The sequence below is a fragment of the Microcaecilia unicolor genome, chromosome 12 (genome assembly GCF_901765095.1).
Source record: "Microcaecilia unicolor chromosome 12, aMicUni1.1, whole genome shotgun sequence".
Taxonomy (NCBI): Eukaryota; Metazoa; Chordata; class Amphibia; order Gymnophiona; family Siphonopidae; genus Microcaecilia; species Microcaecilia unicolor.
Window position 1 is genome coordinate 104,792,925 of NC_044042.1, and position 15,404 is coordinate 104,808,328.

A 15,404-nucleotide genomic window follows, 5' to 3' on the forward strand; every position below is an offset into this window, starting at 1 on the left:
ATAATGCCTTTGTATCGCTCTATGGTGCATCCACACCTTGAGTATTGTGTTCAGTTCTGGTTGCCGTATCTCAAAAAAGATATAGCGGAATTAGAAAAGGTTCAAAGAACAGCGACCAAAATGATAAAGGGGATGGGACTCCTCTCGTATGAAGAAAGGCAAAAGAGTTTAGGGCTCTTCAGCTTGGAAAACAGACGGATAAGGGGAGATATGATTGAGGTCTACAAAATCCTAAGTGGTGTAGAATGACATCGCTGCTGGGCAAAATGGTAGAGACTACTATAAAGAACAAAATTACAGAGCATATTCAAAAGCATGGATTAATGAGACAAAGCCAACACAGATTTAGTGAAGGGAAATCTTGCCTCACCAATCTACTACATTTCTTTGAAGGGGTGAACAAACATGTGGATAAAGATGAGCTGGTTGATATTGTGTATCTGGATTTTGAAAAAGTGTTTGACAAAGTACCTCGTGAAAGACTACAGAAGAAATTGGAGAGTCATGTGATAGGAGGAAATGTCCTATTGTGGATTAAAAACTGGTTAAAGGATAGAAAACAGAGAGTAGGGATAAATGATCAGTATTCTCAATGGAGAAGGGTAGATAGTGGGGTTCCCCAGGGGTCTGTGCTGGGACCGCTGCTTTTTAACATATTTACAAATGATTTAGAGATGGGAGTAACTAGTGAGGTAATTAAATTTGCTGATAACACAAAGTTATTCAAAGTTGTTAAATCGCGAAAGGATAGTGAAAAATTACAACAGGATCTTACGAGACTGGGCGTCTAAATGGCAAATGACGTTTAATGTGAACAAGTGCAAAGTGATGCACGTGGGACAGAGGAACCCGAACTATAGCTACGTAATGCAAGGTTCCACGTTAGGAGTCAGCGACCAAGAAAGGGATCTCAGTGTAGTTGTTGATACGTTGAAACCCTCTGCTCAGTGTGCTGTGGTGGCAAAGAAAGCAAATAGAATGTTAGGTATTATTAGGAAAGGAATGGAAAACAAAAGTGAGGATGTTATAATGCCATTGTATTGGTCCATGGTGCGACCGCACCTCGAATATTATGTTCAACTCTGATCGCCGCATCTCAAAAAAGATATAGTGGAATTAGAAAAGGTACAGAGAAGGGCAATGAAAATGATAAAGGGGATGGGTCGACTTCCCTATGACGAAAGGCTGAAACGTCTAGGGCTCTTCAGCGTGGAGAAAAGAAGGCTAAGAGGAGATATGATAGAGGTCTATAAAATAATGAATGGAGTGGAACAGGTAGACTTGAATCATTTGTTTACTCTTTTCAAAATACTAGGACTAGGGGGCATGCGACGAAGCTACAAAGCAGTAAATTTAATATGAATCGGAGAAAACGTTTCTTCACTCAATGTGTAATTAAACTCTGGAATTCGTCAAAGAAGGCAGTTAGCTTGGCGGAATTAAAAAAAGGTCTGGACAGCGTCCAAAAGGAAATGTCCATAGACCATTATTAAAGTGACTTGGGGAAAATCCACTATTTCTGGGATAAGCTGCATAAAATATATTGAACATTTTCGGGATCTTGCCAGGTATTTGTGACTCGGATTGGTCACTGTTGGAAACAGGATGCTGGGCTTGATGGACCTTTGGTCCGCCCCAGTGTGGCTATACTTATGTAGTCATAAGTACAAAGTGAATGCTACATACCTGTAGAAGGTATTCTCCGAGGACAACAGGCTGATTCTCCTCACTGATGGGGTGACGTCCACGGCAGCCCCTCCAATCGGAACACTTTTCTAGCAAAGTCCTTTGCTAGTCCTCGCGCGCCCATGCGCACCGCGCATGCGCGGCCGTCTTCCCGCCCGAACCGGCTCGTGTTCGTCAGTCCCATATGTAGCAAATAAAGCAAGGGAAGACACAACTCCAAAGGGGAGGCGGGCGGGTTTGTGAGAACAATCAGCCTGCTGTCCTCGGAGAATACCTTCTACAGGTATGTAGCATTCGCTTTCTCCGAGGACAAGCAGGCTGCTTGTTCTCACTGATGGGGTATCCCTAGCCCCCAGGCTCACTCAAAACAACAAACATGGTCAAATGGGCCTCGCAAAGGCGAGGACATAACTGAGATTGACCTAACAACTTATCCAACTAACTGAGAGCGTAGCCTGGAATAGAATAAACATGGGCCTAGGGGGGTGGAGTTGGATTCTAAACCTCGAACAGATTCTGAAGCACTGACTGCCCGAACCGACTGTCGCGTCGGGTATCCTGCTGCAGGCAGTAATGAGATGTGAATGTGTGGACAGATGACCACGTCGCAGCTTTGCAAATCTCTTCGATAGTGGCTGACTTCAAGTGGTCTACCGACGCTGCCATGGCTCTAACATTATGAGCCGTGACATGACCCTCAAGAGCCAGCCCAGCCTGGGCGTAAGTGAAGGAAATGCAATCTGCTAGTCAATTGGATATGGTGTGTTTCCCTACAGCCACTCCCCTCCTGTTGGGATCAAAAGAAACAAACAATTGCGCGGACTGTCTGTTGGGCTGTGTCCGCTCCAGATAGAAGGCCAATGCTCTCTTGCAGTCCAATGTGTGCAGCTGACGTTCAGCAGGGCAGGAATGAGGACGGGGAAAGAATGTTGGCAAGACAATTGACTGGTTCAGATGGAACTCCGACACAACCTTTGGCAAGAACTTAGGGTGAGTATGGAGGACTACTCTGTTATGATGAAATTTGGTGTAAGGGGCCTGGGCTACCAGGGCCTGAAGCAAACTGACTCTGCGAGCTGAAGTAACTGCCACCAAGAAAATGACCTTCCAGGTCAAGTACTTCAGATGGCAGGAATTCAGTGGCTCAAAAGGAGGTTTCATCAGCTGGGTGAGAACGACATTGAGATCCCATGACACTGTAGGAGGCTCAACGGGGGGCTTTGACAAAAGCAAACCTCTCATGAAGCGAACAACTAAAGGCTGTCCCGAGATCGGCTTACCTTCCACACGGTAATGGTATGCACTAATCGCGCTAAGGTGAACCCTTACAGAGTTGGTCTTGAGACCAGACTCCGACAAGTGCAGAAGGTATTCAAGCAGGGTCTGTGTAGGACAAGAGCGAGGATCTAGGGCCTTGCTGTCACACCAGACGGCAAACCTCCTCCATAGAAAGAAGTAACTTCTCTTAGTGGAATCTTTCCTGGAAGCAAGCAAGATGCGGGAGACACCCTCTGACAGACCCAAAGAGGCAAAGTCTACGCTCTCAACATCCAGGCCGTGAGAGCCGGACACTGGAGGTTGGGATGCAGAAGCGCCCCTTCGTCCTGTGTGATGAGGGTCGGAAAACAATCTCCACGGTTCTTCGGAGGATAACTCCAGAAGACGAGGGAACCAGATCTGACGCGGCCAAAAAGGAGCGATCAGAATCATGGTGCCTCGGTCTTGCTTGAGTTTCAACAAAGTCTTCCCCACCAGAGGTATGGGAGGATAAGCATACAGCAGACCTTCCCCCCAGTCCAGGAGGAAGGCATCCAATGCCAGTCTGAAAGCCTTCAGAGCGTTCCAGACCACTCGCAACTCCAGGAGATTGATCTGCAGATCGCGTTCCTGGAGGAACCAGCTTCCTTGGGTGTGAAGCCCATCGACATGAGCTCCCCACCCCAGGAGGGACGCATCCGTAGTCAGCACTTTTTGCGGCTGAGGAATTTGGAAAGGACGTCCCAGAGTCAAATTGGACCAAATCGTCCACCAATATAGGGATTTGAGAAAACTCGTGGACAGGTGGATCACGTCTTCTAGACCCCCAGCAGCCTGAAACCACTGGGAAGCTAGGGTCCATTGAGCAGATCTCATGTGAAGGCAGGCCATGGGAGTCACATGAACTGTGGAGGCCATGTGGCCCAACAACCTCAACATCTGCCGAGCTGTAATCTGCTGGGACGCTCGCACCCGCGAGACGAGGGACAACAAATTGTTGGCTCTCGCCTCTGGGAGATAGGCACGAGCCGTCCGAGAATCCAGCAGAGCTCCTATGAATTCGAGTTTCTGCACTGGGAGAAGATGGGACTTCGGATAATTTATCACAAACCCCAGTAGCTCCAGGAGGCGAATAGTCATCTGCATGGACTGTAGAGCTCCTGCCTCGGATGTGTTCTTCACCAGCCAATCGTCGAGATATGGGAACACGTGTACCCCCAGCCTGTGAAGTGCCGCTGCTACTACAGCCAAGCACTTCATGAACACTCTGGGCGCAGAGGCGAGCCCAAAGGGTAGCACACAGTACTGGAAGTGACGTGTGCCCAGCTGAAATCGCAGATACTCTCTGTGAGCTGGCAGTATCGGGATGTGAGTGTAGGCATCCTTCAAGTCCAGAGAGCATAGCCAATCGTTTTCCTGAATCATGGGAAGAAGGGTGCCCAAGGAAAGCATCCTGAACTTTTCCTTGACCAGATATTTGTTCAGGGCCCTTAGGTCTAGGATGGGACGCATCCCCCCTGTTTTCTTTTCCACAAGAAAGTACCTGGAATAGAATCCCAGCCCTTCCTGCCCGGATGGCACGGGCTCGACCGCACTGGCGCTGAGAAGGGTGGAGAGTTCCTCTGCAAGTACCTGCTTGTGTTGGAAGCTGTAAGACTGAGCTCCCGGTGGACAATTTGGAGGTTTGGAGGCCAAATTGAGGGTGTATCCTTGCCGGACTATTTGGAGAACCCACTGATCGGAGGTTATGAGAGGCCACCTTTGGTGAAAAACTTTCAACCTCCCTCCGACCGGCAGGTCGCCCGGCACTGACACTTGGATGTCGGCTATGCTCTGCTGGAGCCAGTCAAAAGCTCGTCCCTTGCTTTTGCTGGGGAGCCGAGGGGCCTTGCTGAGGCGCACGCTGCTGACGAGAGCGAGCGCGCTGGGTCTTAGCCTGGGCCGCAGGCTGTCGAGAAGGAGGACTGTACCTACGCTTACCAAAAGAGTAGGGAACAGTCTTCCTTCCCCCAAAAAATCGTCTACCTGAAGAGGTAGAAGCTGAAGGCTGCTGGCGGGAGAACTTGTCGAAAGCGGTATCCCGCTGGTGGAGCTGCTCTACCACCTGTTCGACTTTCTCTCCAAAAATGTTATCCGCACGGCAAGGCGAGTCCGCAATCCGCTGCCGGATCCTATTCTCCAGGTCGCAGGCACGCAGCAATGAGAGTCTGCGCATCACCACACCCTGAGCAGCGGCCCTGGACACAACATCAAAGGTGTCATACACACCTCTGGCCAGGAATTTTCTGCACGCCTTCAGCTGCCTGACCACCTCCTGAAATGGCTTGGCTTGCTCAGGAGGGAGCTTGTCCACCAAGCCCGCCAACTGCCGCACATTGTTCCGCATGTGTATGCTCGTGTAGAGCTGGTAAGACTGGATTTTGGCCACGAGCATAGAAGAATGGTAGGCCTTCCTCCCAAAGGAGTCTAAGGTTCTAGAGTCCTTGCCCGGGGGCGCCGAAGCATGCTCCCTAGAACTCTTAGCCTTCTTTAGGGCCAAATCCACAACTCCAGAGTCGTGAGGCAACTGAGTGCGCATCAGCTCTGGGTCCCCATGGATCCGGTACTGGGATTCGATCTTCTTGGGAATGTGGGGATTACTTAATGGCTTGGTCCAGTTCGCCAGCAATGTCTTTTTCAGGACATGATGCATGGGTACTGTGGACGCTTCCTTAGGTGGAGAAGGATAGTCCAGGAACTCAAACATTTCAGCCCTGGGCTCGTCCTCCACAACCACCGGGAAGGGGATGGCCGTAGACATCTCCCGGACAAAGGCCGCAAAAGACAGACTCTCGGGAGGAGAAAGCTGCCTTTCAGGGGAGGGAGTGGGATCAGAAGGCAGGCCATCAGACTCCTCGTCAGAGAAATATCTGATGTCCTCCTCCTCCTCCCACGAGGCCTCACCATCGGTATCAGACACAAGTTCACGGACCTGTGTCTGAAGCCGTGCCCGGCTCGACTCTGTGGAACCACGGCCACGGTGTGAACGTCGAGAGGTAGACTCCCTCGCCCGCACCGGCGAAGCTCCCTCCGCCGACGTCGTCGGGGAGCCTTCCTGGGAGGCGACCGCGGTCGGAACCGCAAGCGGCACCGATGTCGGAGACCTCACCCTGGGCAAGGGGCCAGCCGGCGCCTCACTCGACGGTACCGGTGGCATAAGCACCCCCGGTACCGGAGGGGAAGGGCGCAACAGCTCTCCCAGGATCTCTGGGAGGATGGCCCGGAGACTCTCGTGCAGAGCGGCTGTAGAGAAAGACATGGAAGCCGATGCAGGTGTCGATGTCAGAGTCTGTTCTGGGCGTGGAGGCTGTTCCGGGCTGTCCAAAGTGGAGCGCATCGACACCTCCTGAGCGGTCCTCCCGGTGCCGATGCCTACTGGGTGCCGACTCTCTCGGCGACCCAGAGCTCTCGGTACCGACACGGGAAGGAGACCAGTGTCGATGTTTCTTTGACTTCTTCAAACGAAGCATGTCACCGGAGCTTCCCGGCACCGACGAGGAGGACGTAGAATCCAGCCGTCGCTTCCTCGGGGCCAAGGCCAAAGAAGGTCGGTCTCGGGGGGGCTGTACCGCAGGAGCCCTCAGGGTAGGGGGAGACCCACCCGAAGGCTCACCGCCACCAGCAGGGGAATGGACAGCCCTCACCTGCACTCCAGTCGAAGCACCACTGTCCGACGACATCAGCAGAAGTGGAGGTCCCGGTACCACCGACGTCGACGCAGCCTTCCGATGTCTCGGCCCCGATGCAGAGGGTCGATGCCTCGATGCAGTCGCGGCCGAGGACGGAGGTCTTGACGCTGCCGACGTCGATGCACTCGATACTCCCGGTGCCGATGCCGACGAAGAGCCCGAGAACAAAACGTTCCACTGGGCCAATCTCGCTACCTCAGTCCTTTTTTGTAAAAGGGCGCAAAGACTACAGGCCTGCGGGCGGTGCCCAGCCCCCAGACACTGAAGACACGACGCGTGCCTGTCAGTGAGCGAGATTACCCGGGCGCACTGGGTGCACTTCTTGAAGCCGCTGGGAGACTTCGATGACATGGGCGGAAAAATCACGCCGGCGAAATCAAAACTCGTAATTGCGGTAAGGCACCAAAAAAGAGGGGAAGAAAAAATTCGACCCGAGGCCTCAAAGGGGCCTACCCCAAAAACGAAAAGAAACTTAACGGGGCAAAAACTGGAAATACCGGAAGGGGAAAAAGACCGAAAAGACCTTCTTCCGAAATCCTTTTCCCTTTTTTTTTTAGCGAAAGAGCCAAAAAGACGCGCGAGGTCGACTTAAGGGGCGCAAACGGCGTAACACAACCGTACCGAGCGCAGACAAAAGAAGACTGACGAACACGAGCCGGTTCGGGCGGGAAGACGGCCACGCATGCGCGGTGCGCATGGGCACGCGAGGACTAGCAAAGGACTTTGCTAGAAAAGTGTTCCGATTGGAGGGGCTGCCGTGGACGTCACCCCATCAGTGAGAACAAGCAGCCTGCTTGTCCTCGGAGAAAAGTATTTACATCTACTCATGTACTCATAAGTACATGAGTAGATGTAAATCGATTTTTTACATGTTCCAAAAGTACAAAGACTAGGAGACACTCGAAGAAGTTACATGGAAATACTTTTAAAACAAATAAGAGGAAATATTTTTTCACTCCATGAATAGTTAAGCTCTGGAACTCTTTGCCAGAGGAGGTGGTAACAGTGGTTAGATTTCTGGGTTTGGACAAATTCCTGGAGGAAAAGTCCATAGTCTGCTATTGAGACAGAGAGGGGAAGCAAGTGCTTGCCCTGGGATTTGTAGTATGAAGTGTTGCCACGATTTGGGTTTCTGCCAGGTACTTGTGACCTGGCTTGGCCACTGTTTGGAAATCAGAATACTGGGCTAGATGGATCCAGTATGGCTACTCTTATGTACTCTTATGAGTAGGGAGGAAGAAAAATACCCTGCAGAAAGAAGAGAGCGCTCCAGAAACAAAGAGGTCAGAAGCAGAGGAAGCGAGGCCTGACACACCAAAAACATACCAAAGAAAAAGTAGAAATTCCCACCATCTGAAAGATACCGTAGCTGAGCCATGTTTTTTTTTTCTTAAAGAAAAAAGACAGCTTACCTCACAGGCTAACAGCGCAAGTAGACACAAAGCACATATATACATGTCCAGAGGAGAATCCTGTAGCATGCCATATTCAAGTCCACCATCTCAATGGCCTCAGGCGTCAGCGGGGAAGGGAGGGACCCAGCAGAACTAAGTAACACCTAGCTGCAGATGAGGGACCCAGGAGCACTGAGTATCATCTTAAAAGAAGCCAATTCAGGGTTACCAGCACGAGCAGCTGGCACCAAAGGATCTGCACATCCATCCACCATCCGTTAGGAGACAGAGAAAATACTAAGCATTCCAGGCTGCACGATTTCCTTAAGAGGGCTAAGTAATTGGGACTATTTTCTCTGTCTCCATCGGCTGGTGGATGGACACAACCCCATGGTTCTATCATTTGTCAGTAAAATAGGGAATGAAACGCTAAAACAAGAGGACACTATGAAACCAACAACAAGAGCTGAAGAACCATGAACTTACTGGCAAAGATGGAGCTGGTGAATGGTAAGATTTAGTCAGAAAGCCATTGCCAGTAGGACATTTCTCACTTCCATTCTCTGTCCCGGCTGCTTCTCTTTCCTTGACACCTGTTACAGTGTTCCTAGTCCTAAGCCTCTGCTCAGGCCCTGCCACATGTTCCATTGACTGCTCTGGTGGTGGACATGTTCTGAATATGGGTGAAGCAGAAGCCAGGCTCCCAGAGTTTGGAGCTGGCCTGTCTGTGTTACCCGAGCAGGATTCAGTCGCAATGGAAAGCAGTTCTGAATTTCCTGGATTCTGAGAGATTCTAGTTGGTAGTTGTGGAGAGGAGGAGTTTGCAGATACAGATTCCACATCCAGTGCCTCCACTGGCTGGCTGGGGTCAATCTGGACTGAGTCTGCGGAGTCCTGTATTGGATCGGAGATTTGGCATGCTTTGCTGTACTCCTTCAGGACTCTAAAACCAAGTCAGATAAACAAAACAACCAAATCAATTAATCAAACACAAATAATGCTAGAAACATCATTATTTACCTATCTCCCCATATGAATTCCCAGGAAGTGCGTCCAGTTCAGAAAAGGGGAAATCAAGATTTTTTTTGTACAACTTGTAATAAGATTTTATGGAAGGATTGTGTTATTTTGTCCTATGTAATTTGATTTAATGTGTCTTTTTATGATTCAATTTTGTTATCTACCTTTTAAGGAGGTAATTTTATAAGGTGAAATTTGTTCTTACTTGTTAATTTCCTTTCCTTGAATCCTGCCAGGCTAGTCCACACTAATAGGTCATGCCACCCAGAAAAGCAGAAGAGATAAACCAAATTGAATAGAAAAGTAAACGGCTCAGACTTGAAAGGTAAAAAAATATATATTTTATTTATCAATTGGACCATGTCAGCTTTGTGAAATGTGAATCTCTGATATATTGCATTTCTGTGTCCGTATCTCTAGTATTGCTGGGGATGGGTGGAATGTGAACTGGGTGTCTGTACTACTGGAGGGAGGGGAAGGCGGAGCAAAAAATGGTGTCGGTATGCTAGGGGGGTATGTGCAGGAGGAGAAGATAAAAGGTAGGAGAGCAGTATTGAGAATTCAGTTTGGGGAGTGGTCATCATTGGGAGACAGCTACTGAGGGGAGGGGAAATGCCACAGGAGGGTATATGGAGTGGTGATTGACAGATCTATGGGTGTGTGTATCCATGGGGTGGCAGAGAGCCCTGTTGGTAGGATAAATTAAAAATTTTAAGAATCTGGGGTTTTTTTGGGAGGGAGGGAAGTTACTGTTTGGGGAGGGGAGGGTAGAGGAGAGATTCAGAGGCTATTGCTGAGGATTGGGATGTGAGTCACGGCTGCCGCTGGGGTAGCTGAGTAGGTGATGAAGAGTGGATGTGTTTGTCGGGAGTGGATGGGACTAGCAGTGGGGAGGGATTAAAATTGCAGCTGCTAGGGGCAGGTGGGCAATGGAGAGAGGCCAAGGCTGCTAATTTTGTGGAGTAGGTGGGTTGGTACATCATTCCCATTCACCCTTAGGAGCTGCAGTTGTGGCTTCTCTCCCATTGCCTCACCAACAACAGCCTAAAGCGAATGCTACATACCTGTAGAAGGTATTCTCCGAGGACAGCAGGCTGATTGTTCTCACTGATGGGTGACGTCCACGGCAGCCCCTCCAATCGGAAACTTCACTAGCAAAGTCCTTTGCTAGCCCTCGCGCGCCCGCGCGCACCGGCATGCGCGGCCGTCTTCCCGCCCGAAACGGCTCGAGCCGGCCAGTCCAGATGTAGCAAGACAATACACTTCAAGGGAAGACACAACTCCAAAGGGGAGGCGGGGGCGGGTTTGTGAGAACAATCAGCCTGCTGTCTCGGAGAATACCTTCTACAGGTATGTAGCATTCGCTTTCTCCGAGGACAAGCAGGCTGCTTGTTTCACTGATGGGGTATCCCTAGCCCCCAGGCTCACTCAAACAACAACCAAGGTCAATTGGGCCTCGCAACGGCGAGGACATAACTGAGATTGACCTAAAAATTTACCAACTAACTGAGAGTGTAGCCTGGACACAGAACAAACAGGGCCCTCGGGGGGTGGAGTTGGATCCTAAAGCCCAAACAGGTTCTGAAGAACTGACTGCCCGAACCGACTGTCGCGTCGGGTATCCTGCTGCAGGCAGTAATGAGATGTGAATGTGTGGACAGATGACCACATCGCAGCTTTGCAAATCTCTTCAATGGAGGCTGACTTCAAGTGGGCTACCGACGCAGCCATGGCTCTAACATTATGAGCCGTGACATGACCCTCAAGAGCCAGCCCCGCCTGGGCGTAAGTGAAGGAAATGCAATCTGCTAGCCAATTGGATATGGTGCGTTTCCCTACAGCCACTCCCCTCCTATTGGGATCAAAAGAAACAAACAATTGGGCGGACTGTCTGTGGGGCTGTGTCCGCTCCAGGTAGAAGGCCAATGCTCTCTTGCAGTCCAAAGTGTGCAGCTGACGTTCAGCAGGGCAGGAATGAGGACGGGGAAAGAATGTTGGCAAGACAATTGACTGGTTCAGATGGAACTCCGACACGACCTTTGGCAGAAACTTAGGGTGAGTGCGGAGGACTACTCTGTTGTGATGAAATTTGGTGTAAGGGGCCTGGGCTACCAGGGCCTGAAGCTCACTGACCCTACGAGCCGAAGTAACTGCCACCAAGAAAATGACCTTCCAGGTCAAGTATTTCGGATGGCAGGAATTCAGTGGCTCGAAAGGAGGCTTCATCAGCTGGGTGAGAACGACATTGAGATCCCATGACACTGTAGGAGGCTTGACAGGGGGCTTTGACAAAAGCAAACCTCTCATGAAGCGAACAACTAAAGGCTGTCCTGAGATCGGCTTACCTTCCACTTGGTAATGGTATGCACTGATTGCACTAAGGTGAACCCTTACGGAGTTAGTCTTAAGACCAGACTCAGACAAGTGCAGAAGGTATTCAAGCAGGGTCTGTGTAGGACAAGAGCGAGGATCTAGGGCCTTGCTGTCACACCAGACGGCAAACCTCCTCCAATGAAAGAAGTAACTTCTCTTGGTGGAGTCTTTCCTGGAAGCAAGCAAGATACGGGAGACACCCTCTGGCAGACCCAAAGAGGCAAAATCTACGCCCTCAACATCCAGGCCGTGAGAGCCAGAGACTGGAGGTTGGGATGCAGAAGGGCCCCTTCGTCCTGCGTGATGAGGGTCGGAAAACACTCCAATCTCCACGGTTCTTCGGAGGATAACTCCAGAAGAAGAGGGAACCAGATCTGACGCGGCCAAAAAGGAGCGATCAGAATCATGGTGCCTCGGTCTTGCTTGAGTTTCAACAAAGTCTTCCCCACCAGAGGGATGGGAGGATAAGCATACAGCAGTCCCTCCCCCCAATCCAGGAGGAAGGCATCTGACGCCAGTCTGCCGTGGGCCTGAAGTCTGGAACAGAACTGAGGGACCTTGTGGTTTACTTGAGATGCGAAGAGATCCACCAGGGGGGTGCCCCACGCCTGGAAGATCTGTCGCACCACACTGGAATTGAGCGACCACTCGTGAGGTTGCATAATCCTGCTCAACCTGTCGGCCAGACTGTTGTTTACGCCTGCCAGATATGTGGCTTGGAGCACCATGCCTTGACGGAGAGCCCAGAGCCACATGCTGACGGCTTCCTGACACAGGGGGTGAGATCCGGTGCCCCCCTGCTTGTTGACATAGTACATGGCAACCTGATTGTCTGTCTGAATTTGGATAATTTGGTGGGACAGCCGATCTCTGAAAGCCTTCAGAGCGTTCCAGATCGCTCGCAACTCCAGAAGATTGATCTGTAGATCGCTTTCTTGGAGGGACCACCTTCCTTGGGTGTGAAGCCCATCGACATGAGCTCCCCATCCCAGGAGAGACGCATCCGTGGTCAGCACTTTTTGTAGCTGAGGAATTTGGAAAGGACGTCCCAGAGTCAAATTGGAGCAAATCGTCCACCAATACAGGGATTCGAGAAAACTCGTGGACAGGTGGATCACGTCCTCTAGTCCCCCAGCAGCCTGATACCACTGGGAGGCTAGGGTCCATTGAGCAGATCTCATGTGAAGGCGGGCCATGGGAGTCACATGAACTGTGGAGGCCATGTGGCCCAACAATCTCAACATCTGCCGAGCTGTGATCTGCTGGGACGCTCGCACCCGCGAGACGAGGGACAACAAGTTGTTGGCCCTCGCCTCTGGGAGATAGGCGCGAGCCGTCCGAGAATCCAGCAGGGCTCCGATGAATTCGAGTTTCTGCACTGGGAGAAGATGGGACTTTGGGTAATTTATCACAAACCCCAGTAGCTCCAGGAGGCGAATAGTCATCTGCATGGACTGCAGGGCTCCTGCCTCGGATGTGTTCTTCACCAGCCAATCGTCGAGATATGGGAACACGTGCACCCCCAGCCTGCGAAGCGCCGCTGCTACCACAGCTAGGCACTTTGTGAACACCCTGGGCGCGGAGGCGAGCCCAAAGGGTAGCACACAGTACTGGAAGTGGCGTGTGCCCAGCTGAAATCGCAGATACTGTCTGTGAGCTGGCAGTATCGGGATGTGTGTGTAGGCATCCTTCAAGTCCAGAGAGCATAGCCAATCGTTTTGCTGAATCATGGGGAGAAGGGTGCCCAGGGAAAGCATCCTGAACTTTTCTTTTACGAGATATTTGTTCAGGGCCCTTAGGTCTAGGATGGGACGCATCCCCCCTGTTTTCTTTTCCACAAGGAAGTACCTGGAATAGAATCCCAGCCCTTCTTGCCCGGATGGCACGGGCTCGACCGCATTGGCGCTGAGAAGGGCGGAGAGTTCCTCTGCAAGTACCTGCTTGTGCTGGAAGCTGTAGGACTGAGCTCCCGGAGGACAATTTGGAGGTTTTGAGGCCAAATTGAGGGTGTATCCTTGCCGGACTATTTGGAGAACCCACTGATCGGAGGTTATGAGAGGCCACCTTTGGTGAAAAGCTTTCAACCTCCCTCCGACAGGCAGGTCGCCCGGCACTGACACTTGGATGTCGGCTATGCTCTGCTGGAGCCAGTCAAAAGCTCGCCCCTTGCTTTTGCTGGGGAGCCGCGGGGCCTTGCTGAGTCGCACGCTGCTGACGAGAGCGAGCGCGCTGGGGCTTAGCCTGGGCCGCAGGCTGTCGGGAAGGAGGATTGTACCTACGCTTGCCAGAAGTATAGGGAACAGTCTTCCTTCCCCCGAAAAATCGTCTACCTGTAGAGGTAGAAGCTGAAGGCTGCCGGCGGGCGAACTTGTCGAATGCGGTGTCCCGCTGGTGGAGAGACTCTACCACCTGTTCGACTTTTTCGCCAAAAATGTTATCCGCACGGCAAGGCGAGTCCGCAATCCGCTGCTGGAGTCTATTCTCCAGGTCGGCGGCACGCAGCCATGAGAGCCTGCGCATCACCACACCTTGAGCAGCGGCCCTGGACGCAACATCAAAAGTGTCATAAACTCCTCTGGCCAGGAATTTTCTGCACGCCTTCAGCTGCCTGACCACCTCCTGAAAAGGCTTGGCTTGCTCAGGGGGAAGAGCATCAACCAAGCCCGCCAACTGCCGCACATTGTTCCGCATGTGTATGCTCGTGTAGAGCTGGTAGGACTGGATCTTGGACACGAGCATAGAGGAATGGTAGGCCTTCCTCCCAAAGGAGTCTAAGGTTCTAGCGTCCTTGCCCGGGGGCGCCGAAGCATGTTCCCTAGAACTCTTAGCCTTCTTTAGGGCCAAATCCACAACTCCAGAGTCATGAGGCAACTGAGTGCGCATCAGCTCTGGGTCCCCATGGATCCGGTACTGGGACTCGATCTTCTTGGGAATGTGGGGATTAGTTAATGGCTTGGTCCAGTTCGCAAGCAATGTCTTCTTCAGGACATGGTGCAAGGGAACAGTGGACGCTTCCTTAGGTGGAGAAGGATAGTCCAGGAGCTCAAACATTTCAGCCCTGGGCTCGTCCTCCACAACCACCGGGAAGGGGATGGCCGTAGACATCTCCCGGACAAAGGAAGCGAAAGACAGACTCTCGGGAGGAGAAAGCTGTCTCTCAGGAGAGGGAGTGGGATCAGACGGAAGACCCTCAGACTCCACATCAGAGAAATATCTGGGATCTTCCTCTTCCTCCCACGAGGCCTCACCCTCGGTGTCAGACACAAGTTCACGGACCTGTGTCTGCAACCTCGCCCTGCTCGACTCCGTGGAACCCCGTCCACGATGGGGGCGTCGAGAGGTAGACTCCCTTGCCCGCATCGGCGAAGCTCCCTCCGCCGACGTGGTCGGGGAGTCTTCCTGGGAGGTGGCCGCGGTCGGCACCGCACGCGGTACCGACGTCGGGGACCTCAACCTGGGCGATGGGCCAGCCGGCGCCACGCTCGACGGTACCGGAGGCGCAAGCACCGCCGGTACCGGAGGGGTAGGGCGCAACAGCTCTCCCAGAATCTCTGGGAGAACGGCCCGGAGGCTCTCGTTTAGAGTGGCTGCAGAGAAAGGCTGAGAGGTCGATGCAGGCGTCGACGTCAGTACCTGTTCCGGGCGTGGAGGCTGTTCCGGGCTGTCCAGAGCGGAGCGCATCGACACCTCTTGAACAGAGGGTGAGCGGTCCTCTCGGTGCCGATGCCTGCTGGGTGCCGAATCCCTCGGCGACCCAGAGCTCTCGGTGCCGACACGGGGAGGAGACCGGTGTCGATGCTTCTTCGATTTCTTCCGAAGCATGTCACCGGAGCTCCCCGGCACCGACGAGGAGGACGTCGAATCCATCCGTCGCTTCCTCGGGGCCGAGACTGAAGAAGGTCGATCTCGGGGGGGCTGTACCGCAGGAGCCCTCAGGGTAGGCGGA

The 15,404-nt window shown here is 52.2% G+C and overlaps 1 protein-coding gene across 2 annotated transcripts in view; it reads right to left on the reverse strand.

The window, feature by feature from the left end:
* Positions 1–15,404, reverse strand: part of PLEKHM1 (pleckstrin homology and RUN domain containing M1) — a 238,048-nt gene that overhangs the window by 110,524 nt on the left and 112,120 nt on the right. For both annotated transcript variants that reach the window (XM_030220671.1, XM_030220672.1), the window contains exon 5: positions 8,552–9,008. In XM_030220671.1, the coding sequence (XP_030076531.1) occupies positions 8,552–9,008 (457 nt within the window). The remainder of the gene's footprint in view (positions 1–8,551; positions 9,009–15,404) is intronic.